Raw genomic sequence first — 12174 nt, 5'->3', positions numbered from 1 at the left:
GGGATATGGGAGAGGGGATATGGGAGAGGGGATATGGGAGAGGGGATGCGAGAAGGGATATGGGAGAGGGGATGCGGGAGACGGGATATGGGAGAGGGGATGCGAGAAGGGATATGGGAGAGGGGATATGGGAGACGGGATGCCAGAAGGGATATGGGAGAGGGGATGCCAGAAGGGATATGGGAGAGGGGGTGGGAGAAGGGGTGGAGGGGGGATATGGGAGAGGGGGTGGAAGAAGGGGTGGAGGGGGGATATGGGAGAGGGGGTGGAAGAAGGGGTGGAGGGGGGATATGGGGGTGGGAAAAGGTGGGAGAAGGGATAGGGGACAGGGGAGAAGTGATAGGGGATAGGGGAGAAGGGATAGGGGACGGTGGGGGTATACTGGAAGAGAAGGAGATCAAGCCCCGGCCGGGGAAGGGGGCGGTTTCGGGGTCGGGGGATGAGGGAGGTCAGCGTCAGGCCTGGCTCCCCTTCGCCCCCCACTCCTCCATGAGCCGCACTCACTTCTCCCTCCTCCAGCCATCGCGAGTCGTACTGCAGCCGCCCTTTCTCCGAGTTACGCAAAGCCTCCAACGTCTCCCACCGTTTCTCCTCCGCCGGCATCCTTCCCACCTCCGGCCGGCGGAAGCGGAAGCCCGAGCAGCCGAAACTACTACTTCCGGTTCACACTCGGGCCGCGCTGTCACCATGGAAACTGAGTAAGCAGTTCGGCTTTTCAGGTCAGTACGGTGAGAGACTATATAAACATCCATGAGTGTATTCAAGATGTCCGAAGAATATCAAATCAAGAAAGCTGCTGCCAAAGTCATGTAAATCAATGGTTATTGGTGAAAAAGGTAGGTATGGTGCAGAAGTTTTTCCTCTTGCACTCATCCGGACAAACGCAAGAATCGCACATTTCAAATGATCACAACTCTATAGAAAAGGCTGTTGAATGGATGGTACATTGCCACGAAGCAAGCGAGAGGGATTTTTTTTTTTCCCCCCGTAGTTAGTGGAACAGAAAATGTGGCAGGAGGAGATTTGATTGCTTTGAGAAGTTTTTTTTCTTGCATAGCTTTAGGGCCACACGTGAGATTTTACATCCCAGACAGAATGGTTGAGGAGAAGGCAAAGTCGAGAACTGTTTTCAAACTTAGGCTTCTGCAGAATTCTGTTTATTTCATTTTAACACTACATATAACAAACACAGGGTAATATGAGATATACTAGGCTCAGAGAACCATACAACACGGAAACAGACCTTTCGGTCAAACACATTTGCGCTGACCAGTCATCCCAATCTGATCTAGTTCCATTTGGCTCATATCCCTCTAAACCCTTTCTATTCATGTACCTATCCAGATGCATATAAGTATTGTAACCGTACCCACCTCCACCAGCTCCTCTTGCAGCTCGTTCCATACACACACAGCCTTTCCATGAAAAGGTTGCCCCTTGGGTCCTTTTTAAATTTTTCCCCTCTCATCTTAAACACATGCCATGTAGTTTTGGACTCCCCTGACCTGGGAAAAAGACATTGGCTGTTCACCCTATGTATGCTCCCCATGATTTTATAAACCTCTATAAAGTCACCCCTCCACCTCCACTGCTCCAGGGAAAAAAAAGCCCCAGCCTATTCAGCCTCCCAACTTAAAACCTCCAATCCCAGCAACATCCTTCTAAATCTTTTCTGATTCCTTTTAAGTTTAACATCTTTCCCATAGCAGGGAGACCAGAAGTGAACGCAGTATTCCAAAAGTTGCTTCACCATTGTCCTGTACAGCCATAACATGTCTTTCCAACTCCTATACTCAATGTACTGACTGATGAAGGCAAGTCTGCCAAATGCCTTCTTCACTACCCTGTCTATCTGCGACTCTCCTATCAAGGAACTATGCACCTGCACTCCAAGGTCTGTTGTTCAGCAACACTCCCTAGGCCCTACTATTAACTATATAAGCCCTGCCCTGATTCACCTTATCGAAATGCAACACCTCACATTTATCTAAATTAAATCCATTTGCCACTCCCCAGCCCTTTGGCTCATCAGATCAAGATCCTATTGTACTCTGAGATAACCTTCTTCACTGTCTACTACACCACCAATTTTGGTGTCATCTGCAAACTTACTAACCATACCTCCTATATTCACATCCAAATAATTTATATAAATGGCAAAAAGCATTTGTTCCAGCACCAATCCTTGCGGCATACTGCTGGTCACAGAACTCCAGTCTGAACAACAACCTTCTGCCGCCACACGGTCTTCTACCTTCAAGCCAATTTTATATCCAATTGGCTAGCCCTCGCTGAATTCCATGTGATCTAACCTTGCTAATCAGTCTACTATGCAGAACCATGTAGAACTTCTCACCTTGCTGAAGTCCATATAGACAAGATCTATCGCTCTGCCTTCATTGATCTTCTTTGTCACCTCTTCAAAAAACTCAATCAAGTTAGTGAGACACAATTTCCCACGCAAAAAACTATATTGACTTTGTCTAATTAGTCCTTGCTTTTCTTAATGCATATAGAGTCTATCCATCAGAATCCCCTCCAACAATTTACCTACCACAGACAGGCTCACTGGTCTGTAGTTTGCTGTCTTTTCCTTACCACCTTTCTTAAACAATAGTACACCCGCCAAGTCTTCCGGCACCTCACCCATGGCTGTCAATGATACAAATGTCTCAGTAAAGAGCCCACCACTCCCTTCCCTAGCTTCCCATAAAGTTTGGGATACACCTGTTCAGGTCCTGGGGATTTATTTACCTTTATGCTTTTTAAGACCTGCAGCAGCACCTCTTCCTTAATATGGACATTTTTCAAAGCATCACTACTTATTTCCCCAAGTTCCCTAGCTTCCAAGTCCTTCTGCACAGTAAATACTGATGCAAAATATTTGTGTAGATCTCAGCCATCTCCAATGTTTCCACACGCAGATGGCCTTATTGATCTTTAAGGGGCCTTATTCTGTCCCTACTTACTCTTTTGCCCTTAATGGATTTGTAGAATCCTTTTGGATTCTCCTTAATCCTATATGCCAAAGCCATCTGATGTTCCCTTTTTGGCCTCCTGATTTCCCTTTTAAGTATACTCCTACTGGCCTTATACTCCTCCAGGGATTTACTCTGTCCCTGCTATCTATATCTGACATCTGCTTCCTTATTTTTCTTGACTAGAGCTTCAATTTTTCTAGCCATCCAGCATTCCCTACACCTACCCGCCTCAAACTAACAGAAACATAGTTTCTGAACTCTCGGCATCTCATTTTTGAAGGCCTCTCAGCTTCCAACTGTTCCTTGACCTGCGGACAGCCACCCCAATCAATTTTTGAAATTTGTTGTTATATTGTTAAAAGCTTGTTATTAATGTGCTGCTTTTTTCACTCTCGTTCAATTCTTCCTAACTCCTCCCATGCTTTTTAAAACTTACAAGGATTCATGCATAGATACCAGATCTCAGCAAACAAACCATACAAGAGTGTAAGATGAAAGTTTCAATGATTTGTCTCTCTTTTCAGCAACATTAAAATCAATGGTTAGGTCTCAGAAGGCAAAATGGATGTCAACAGCTTTGAGAGGGTGTAGCTGAGTTTTCACAGAAAATATAAACCATCTGCTCAGACTAAATAAAGGACAGTTTGCAAACATGAGGCCACAGGGTTCCCACTGTCAATGACTGTGCTTTTTCCTGAAATCTTTATACTCCCACATTCTTTCATGTTCCTCTGATTCAAGTACTTGTCTTAATCCCTTTCAAGTTCTAGTGCATTATAAGTAGAAAACTTGTTGACTAAGTTTGATCATAAGGCACTAATGGACCAAATTTCAAAAAAATTAAACTTGCATTTCTCCAATGTTTTCATAGGGGTTTGCAAGACAAGTTGCCATCAACCAAATAACTAAACAACTTGGCACCTGTGTGAACAGGAAAAAAAACAAACTTCTTAACTTGACAGTTTTTAGGTGTCATTAAACAGCCACACAGAGCCCAAACTGTAAGATGTTTGTTAAAACATTGAATTCAGGTATAGAACGCAAAGAGATTTAAAGGATTAATTTAAAAAGAAAAGAAAGCTGGAATAATTAAGATAGAAATGCAATATTTGATAGGGAAGCACAGATAGGAACACTGGAGTAGGAGTAGGCCATTCTAGGTCATTACCAATCATCTACCTCAACTTAATTTCCCAGCACTATCCACATATCCCTTGATCTCATTTGTAACCAGGATACATTTTTTTTTTTGGCTAAGTATCAGTTTCATGGGAGGGTTTCACACTATGAGGTCTAGTGAGTTTTTTTTAAAACCACTTCTTGCCAAACAAACCTCACTAAATACCAACCCCACCCATCTATAACTCCTGTATCTGATTCTAGCCCCATTCTATCACTCACCATATCCAGAACAATTCACCATTGCCAGGATATTCTGAAATGGACTGGCACCTGCACCATCTTGAAAAGGCCGTTTTGTACCCAGACAAGCATTTTTAGCCTGGAGTTGCCCTGCATTGTTCTTGTTCCTGTTCCTGATATTTGCCCCACACACAGCAGACAAGGATAAACAGTTCCTTCCAGGTTTGCAGGAAGGAACCTGAAGATCCTGATGGATGCAGGGTCCTTTTTCCGCAGGACTAGCAGTAGAAGCCACAACACCAGATCATGACAGCTTGATCCATGGTTGTCACCCAGGATCACAGGTAACGGGGAGAAGGCAGGAGAATGGAGTCAAGAAACATATCAGCCATGATCGAATGGTGGAGTAGACTCAATGGGCCGAATGATCTCATTCTACTCCTATATCTTATGATTCTATGGGTTAGTGCAGTCTCAGCTGTCCAGAGGAATGTGCAGCACTATGAAGATTAATGATCTTCTCCATTGTGTCATGTGTCACTGTCCCTTCTGCAATGCCTGACACTCCCTGAGCTACTGCACCCATCTCCCACCAATGTTCACCTTCTTCCACACTCTCAATTTCCTGCATTAATCCTCCCTCACGCGCTGTCACCCACCCCAACATCTGATATTGCAAACTCTGAATGCCCTCTGCACTGCCTAATGACTCACTCAGGACACCTCCCCAGGGTAAGTAATTCCAAAAGCAATGGATAAATACTTGAAAATGAGAGATTTATAGGAAAAGAGCAAGGAGAGTTAGTCTAATTAAAAAAGAGAAACAAACACAATAGACTCCTATTGCTGTGGGGTTTTAAAACTATACCAGACAGTAATGCATCAGCTTTAATATTTTATTGATTTTATCCTTACAGGTGTTTTAATGATTAACAATGACCTATTAGCAATCTAAATATTGGTATACTTAAGTGTTGCTGTATAGAAATACAATATTTTTCAGTGTGCTAACATATTTGTATCATTTGCTGTTATAGATTCTTGACATCCACAAGTTTTCTGCTGGTCAATTATCAGCAAATTTATAAAGCTAGATCTTATAAATGCAAAAGAACTAACGAAATCACATTTCTGTCCAAATAAACTAAATAGCAGTATTCTTGTATTTTAAAGCAGGAATGTTAGGCACAGAATAATTCTGAAAGGACTGGGCAGGCATGATGTCCTCCAGCACTGTTCTGCTCAGATCAGTCTCCCTTTTGTTCCCTGCAGTATAAAATCAATATAATCAAGATCACAGGAAACAAAAACAAGCTCACATCAAAACAAAATGAAATAAACAAAAGGCCAGAGCATGCAATGAGGAAATTTCACACAAATACACGATTCCCTCACTTTCCTCCAACATTTTCTTGAGTGCAGATCGATTCCCCTGAAATATAACAAACTGGAATGTATAACATAGCGGTGAGGGGGGTGGAGTTTGGAGCTTTTCGGGCAGTGAGGAAAACTTATGCTATGTCCTTTAATTAGACCATTTCTTTTTCTCAGTATTAGCTGGAACTTAGTAGTTAGGACTCTCATCTCTGAGCTAGAAGGTTGTGGATTCAGAGATCATTTCAGCAATTTAGCCCTAAGTCTTGGCTGACAGTGCAGTAAGGACTGAGGGAAAACCACACTATTGGATGTAGAGTCTTCTGGATCAGTCACTAAACTGAGATACAATCTGATCTCTTAGGTGGTTGTAAAAGATCTGACTACTTTGATGAAGAGCAGGTGCAGTTAACCTGGTATCCTAGCTAACACTTATCTGTCAAATCATCATAACTAAAAGAAGGTAATCTGGTCGTTATCACTTTGTGGTTTGTGGGATCTTGCTGTATGCATGTTAGCTGCAAAAAATTTTCTAAAGTAATCCTACAACATAACCATTATTTCCTGGCCGGAAGCATATTAGAAATGTTATAAAAGGCACTACAGAAATGCAAATTGAATTTTTAAATACCCTATCTGTGTGTGCGTGCGCGTGCCTGTACTACAACTTGCTGAAAGCTGAACTGATAACAACATAAAGAGGGCAACTGGGCATCTGCGACCTCGGTGAACAACTGTATCAACAGTCTATCTCCTTCACCAATGGTAGTTAAGAATAAAAAAGGAAGGATTAATTAGAATAAGCTATAGAAAGCAGGGGGGGCAGATTTCATTGAGAGAGAGAAAGAAAAATAGCAATGTAACTTAAAACATTTTAAATTTAGCATTTTTTTCAAACAATTGACTACATGCAAGAATGGGGTTGAACAGTTTAAATTGTTCCCCTCAGTCAGAGGTTGATTGCATGACAATTGTATTTCTACAAGTATACCCACTCCACCTTTCAATAAAATGATCTGATTGTTGATTCAACTCCACTTTACCATCTACCTGTAATAACCTTAGGTTCTTGACTAAAAAGGGAGTCAATCTACCCTTTTTTAAAAATATTCAATTAACCTGCCTTGATCCCTCTCTGGGTAGAGTGTTCCACAAATCCACAGCCCTCAGAAAAAATTGTTCCTCATTTCAATCTTAAACATAATTAATACTTAAACGCTAGTTGTAGTGTCTCTTTGTCAAGGGGAAACATCCTTTTAAATCCGTCGTCAAATTCTTACCTTTTATTCTTCTAAACTCCAACAGATATGGACTCAGATCATTCAATTTTTCCTTGAAAGAAAATCTCTTATTCTAGGTATTAGTCAACTAAACTTGATTTGAACTGGCTCTAATGCGTTTGCATTCTTTCTGAAAAGAGACAAAACTGTACACTATTCAGATGTGAACTCATTAATCATCCTTAAAATTGCTACAAAATATCTCTATTTTCTTATTCTATCCCCATTGCAATAAACGTAAATGTTCCATTTACCTTTCGAATCACTTCCTGTATTTGCATACTAACTTTCTGTGATTTACCTGTGCAGCTCTGAGTTCTGCATCCTCTCCTCATTTAAATAATATATTGTCTTTCTATTCTTCCTGTCAAAGTGGACAAGTTCACAAGGAGGTTGAAGGAAAGATGATGTTTAAGAGTAGTTGTTGGTGGAACCATGTAAATCAGCCAACAAATTATGGAGACTTGCAAATTCACAGCATCTCTCAATCCTCTGAACCCGATGTTGATTTACCCATAAATGTTGGTGCATACGGTTAACACGGTGTTCTTCTAATAAGATCCAGTCCATTACTATTTGAACTTGAACTTTTCCCATTGGAAGTTAGCTAAATGTTTCAATTAAGTTCTAATTTGAACAAAAACGTACAAACCTCTTTGCCAAGTTGTGCTTGCAATTTCCTGAAAAGAAAATACAGGTGATACATTTATAACAGCAGTGATTTAGATGAACTAGTTTTTTGATTTGCCTGTAACTGCTCGCCCTGTTTTCCTGTGAGATTCTATTCCTCACTTCACTCTTCAGCTGCTGCAGGTCATATCCTGGGGAATAGCCCCCTTAACTTAATTAAGTCGCAAGTTCATCAGTTCCACACTGTTGTTGCATAATTCCTTAGTAAATTTCTTGCCCAAATAATATAAGGCCCAGAGCCAAGATTCCCATAATAAAACAACATTCTGGAAAAACTCAACACATCTGTCAGCATCTATAGAAAGAGAAATAGAGTTAATGTTTCGAGTCCAGGATGACTATTGCAAAGGAAAGCTTTGTTTTAATTTCAGATTTCCACCATTTGCACTATTTTGTTTTACTATGATTTCCAACTCTGGTTGAATGTATGTTTGGTCACATACCCTACTGTCTGCAACCACCGAGTGGGCATCAACATGTACATTCCTGTTAGTTGGGTAACTTCCCACAACTAAGTGGGAAATGATAAGACTCTTTCGCACCTGATCGAACAATTCTTGACTGTTACGTTTTTTTCCTGTATTTCCATTATGTGGATACTTAACATGAAGTGTTAAAAGAAATGGAAAAACATTTTTAAAAGTCCAGTGATTTATCTCCAGGAGACTAACCTTCAATTTCTGCAGGTCCAGGGCAATCTTGGAAAGTTGATAACCCTACCTGCAGCACTAATGATACTTTGAGACTTATAACAAAGTGATAAGGCCTCAATGAGACCTTGTCCTGGAGTTAAGCAATGGCAGAATCAGCCTTGCTCTATGATGGTTACGCTGAAGACCACATTCCTGTCCAAAAATAGTTCTGTCCATCAGAGTTAATCTCAGTCCACTGTTTATAGCATGAACCTCCTAACTATTCTCACTATTACCAACTAGTAAAACATTTGGTCTACTCTTATTGCATTAGTCTCCTTACCCAAGGAAGACTATACATGCCATGGAAGCAACATAACAAAAGACTCACCAATTCCTTGGGAGGAGGTGCTACGCATTGCTTTCTTGTTTATAATGGCCACTTCTTTCTATATGTGATACCTTTAAGTTCCTTATGCACACTCACACATGCACAATATCTAACAAGGGTCAAGGCTTCATCATCATAGAATCCCTACAGTGTGGAAACAGGCCCTTCGGCCCAACAACTCTACACCAACCCTTGGAGCATCCCACCCAGACCCATTCCCCTATACCCCACCTAATGTACACATCCCTGAACACTATGGGCGATTTAGCACGGCCAATCCACCTAGCCTGCACATCTTTGGACTGTGGGAGGAAACCAGAGCACCCAGAGGAAACCCACGCAGACACGGGGAGAACGTGCAAACTCCACACAGACAGTCGCCCGAGGATGGAATCAAACCCTGGACCCTGGCACTGTGAGGCAGCAGTGCTAACCACTGAGCCACCGTGCCACCTAAACAAACAGCATTTCAGGACAGAAGTCAACACACCCCAGATGGGACTTGAACCCTCAATCCCTGGCTTAGGAGCCCAGTGCCTTATGTGGTAAACTGCCAGGCTGCTGCACAGACAAAGCAGCTAGTCAGGAGCTTTGGTCCTTTGGGGACTGATTGAGCCTACATTTTTTGAAGTTTATAAAGAATGAATGATGACCACTTTGAAAAACAAAGTTCTTAAGAGAACTTTAGAGGGTCGATGTTGACAGATTGTTTCCCCAACTATCAAGTATAAAACAAGGACGTATAATCTCAGGACAAAGGGTTAGATATTTTGGAATGAGATGAAGAGACATTTCTTCCACACTCCGAGGAGCATGAATCTTTGGAAATCTCTAACCCAGAAAGCTATGAATGCTCAGTTTGGAGTACATTCAAGACAAAGATCATTTGAACAGAAATTGCTGGAAAGAATCAGCTTGTCTGGCAGTATGTGTGGAGAGAAATCAGATTTAATGTTTCAGGTTCAATGACCCTTCCTCAGAATCCCCAGTTTTGAGGAAGGGTCATTGAACCCAAAACGTTAAATCTGATTTCTCTCCACACATACTGCCAGACATGCTGATTCTTTCCAGCAATTTCTGTTTTCAGCATCTGCATTCTTTCGGTTTGTGTGAAGATCGTGAGGATTTTGCTCCTGATACCAAGTGTTTTTGATGAGTGTTGGCAGGACAATGGCCTCAAAGTCATCCAGAAGCTGGATAAATGATGGAATTCTCTCTTTGTGCAGACTTTGAGGGTCCACATCATTGATTCGATCTCAGAACTGTTAACTCAGGTCAGACCAGGTTTCATCCTGCAAATCACCATGGACCATATGGGTTACTGCAATATACTGACCAATCTGGTTCAATCTCTACAGCTGCCCATTACAATTGGACTAATAATTATAAGAGGATGCTATTTAGCTCTGAGCTACTGCACCATTCAAATCAGATAATAGCCGATTGGCACTGAACTACATAATTTTGAAAACCTTATGACCTCGAGGGTCATAATCTCCAGATTACTGCCCGAGCCACGTGCAAATTGGCTTAGGGATAAGAAAATTAGGGAAGTAAACACGTGGCTAAGGGAGTGGTGTGGGAAAGAGGGGTTTCATTTCATGGGGCATTGGCATCAGTTTTGGAACCGGAGGGATCTGTACCGATGGGACGGTCTCCACCTGAACCGATCTGAAACCAGTGTTCTTGCGAAAAGGATAAATAGGGTGGTCACTAGGACTTTAAACTAGTGAGTTGGGGAGGAAGGGAAAGGGAAAACGACAGGGAGTATGATGGTAAATGAAAAGGTAAGCAGCAGGTTAGCATGTGTGCAGGAGGGTTTAAATTCAAGGCAGACTATGAAAGAAGCAAAATGGAAGGATAACTCAGGAGATATTATTAGAAATGTTGGAAATCATGAGGGTAAGAAAGCTAGCATAAAGGCACTTTACCTGAATGCTCGTAGCATTCGTAACAAGGTTGATGAGTTAACGGCACAAATCATCACTAATGAATATGATTTGGTAGCCATTATGGAGACATGGTTACAGGATGGTCACGACCGGGAGTTAAATATCCAAGGGTACCAGACTATTCGGAAGGACAGACAGGAAGGTAAGGGAGGTGGTGTAGCTCTGATATTCAAGGACGACATCAGGACGGTGCTGAGAGATGATATAGGTTCTATGGAGAATGAGGTTGAATCCATTTGGGTGGAAATTAGAAATTCTAAGAGGAAAAAGTCATTGATAGGCGTAGTCTATAGGCCACCAAATAATAACATCACATTGGGGCGGGCAATAAACAAAGAAATAACTAATGCCTGTAAAAATGGTACGGCAATTATCATGGGGGATTTTAACCTACATGTAGATTGGTCGAACCAGCTCGGTCAGGGTAGCCTTGAGGAGGAGTTCGTTGAGTGTATCCGTGATAGTTTTCTTGAACAGTATGTAATGGAACCAACGCGGGAGCAAGCTATCCGAGACCTGGTCCTGTGTAATGAGGTAGGAATAATTAATGACCTCATAGTTAGGGATCCTCTTGGAAGGAGCGATCACAGTATGGTTGAATTTAGAATACAGATGGAGAGTGTGAAGATAAAATCCAATACAATTGCTTGAACAAGGGGAACTACAATAGAATGAGGGAGGACTTGGCTAAAGTAAACTGGAAACAAAGATTTTATGGTGGGACAGTTGACGAGCAGTGGAGGACTTTCAAAGCAATTTTTCAAAGTGCTCAGCAAAAGTATATTCCAATGAGAAGGAAGGACTGTAAGAAAAGAGGTAATTTGCCATAGGTGTCTAAAGAAATAAGGGAGGCTATCAAATTGAAAGAGAAGGCATACAAAAAGTGGCCAAAAACAGCATGAAACTAGAAGATTGGGAAAACTTTAAAGGTCAACAGAAAGCCACAAAAAGAGCTATAAGGAAAAGTAAGAAAGAACATGAGAAAAAACTAGCACAGAATATAAAGACAGATAGGAAAAGTTTCTATAAATATATAAAACGAAAAAGAGTGGCTAAAGTAAACGTTGGCCCTTTAGATCATGAGAAAGGGAATTTAGTTATGGGATATGATGAAATGGCCAAGGCATTGAACAGGTATTTTGTATCGGTCTTCACAGTGGAGGACACTAATAACATGCCAGCAATAGACAAAGAGACGAAGGTAGGTGAGGACCTGGAAACAATCATAACTACGGAAGAGGTAGTGTTAGGCAATCTAATGGAGCTAAGGATTGATAAGTCTCCTGGCCCTGATGGAATGCATCCCAGGGTACTAAAAGAGATGGCGGGAGAAATAGCAGGTGCACTGGCGGTAATTTTCCAAAATTCGCTGGACTCTGGGGCAGTCCCAGCAGATTGGAAAACAGCAAATGTGACGCCACTGTTTAAAAAGGGAAGTAGACAAAAGATGGGGAATTATAGACCGGTTAGCTTAACCTCTGTAGTGGGGAAAATGCTTGAGTCTATTATCAA

At 41.7% G+C, this 12174-nt stretch overlaps 3 protein-coding genes across 5 annotated transcripts in view; all 3 read right to left on the bottom strand.

Annotated features, from left to right (window-relative positions):
* LOC125486390 (mRNA export factor GLE1-like) overlaps nucleotides 1-688 on the bottom strand; it is a 19386-nt gene extending 18698 nt beyond the window's left edge. For both annotated transcript variants that reach the window (XM_048613743.1, XM_048613742.1), the window contains exon 1: nucleotides 505-688. In XM_048613743.1, the coding sequence (XP_048469700.1) occupies nucleotides 505-603 (99 nt within the window). In that variant the 5' untranslated portion in view covers nucleotides 604-688. The remainder of the gene's footprint in view (nucleotides 1-504) is intronic.
* Nucleotides 1-12174, bottom strand: part of odf2a (outer dense fiber of sperm tails 2a) — a 143885-nt gene that overhangs the window by 84329 nt on the left and 47382 nt on the right. The window lies entirely within an intron of this gene.
* Nucleotides 5269-12174, bottom strand: part of LOC125486389 — a 35577-nt gene continuing 28671 nt past the window's right edge. Inside the window, exons 7-8 of the mRNA XM_048613741.1 lie at nucleotides 7650-7677; nucleotides 5269-5609 (exon numbers count right to left, since the gene is read on the bottom strand). Of these exons, the coding sequence (XP_048469698.1) occupies nucleotides 5591-5609; nucleotides 7650-7677 (47 nt within the window). The 3' untranslated portion in view covers nucleotides 5269-5590. The remainder of the gene's footprint in view (nucleotides 5610-7649; nucleotides 7678-12174) is intronic.

This window comes from Rhincodon typus, chromosome 28 (genome assembly GCF_021869965.1).
Source record: "Rhincodon typus isolate 14 chromosome 28, sRhiTyp1.1, whole genome shotgun sequence".
Taxonomy (NCBI): domain Eukaryota; kingdom Metazoa; phylum Chordata; class Chondrichthyes; order Orectolobiformes; family Rhincodontidae; genus Rhincodon; species Rhincodon typus.
This window is presented reverse-complemented; position numbering and strand designations above follow the sequence as displayed.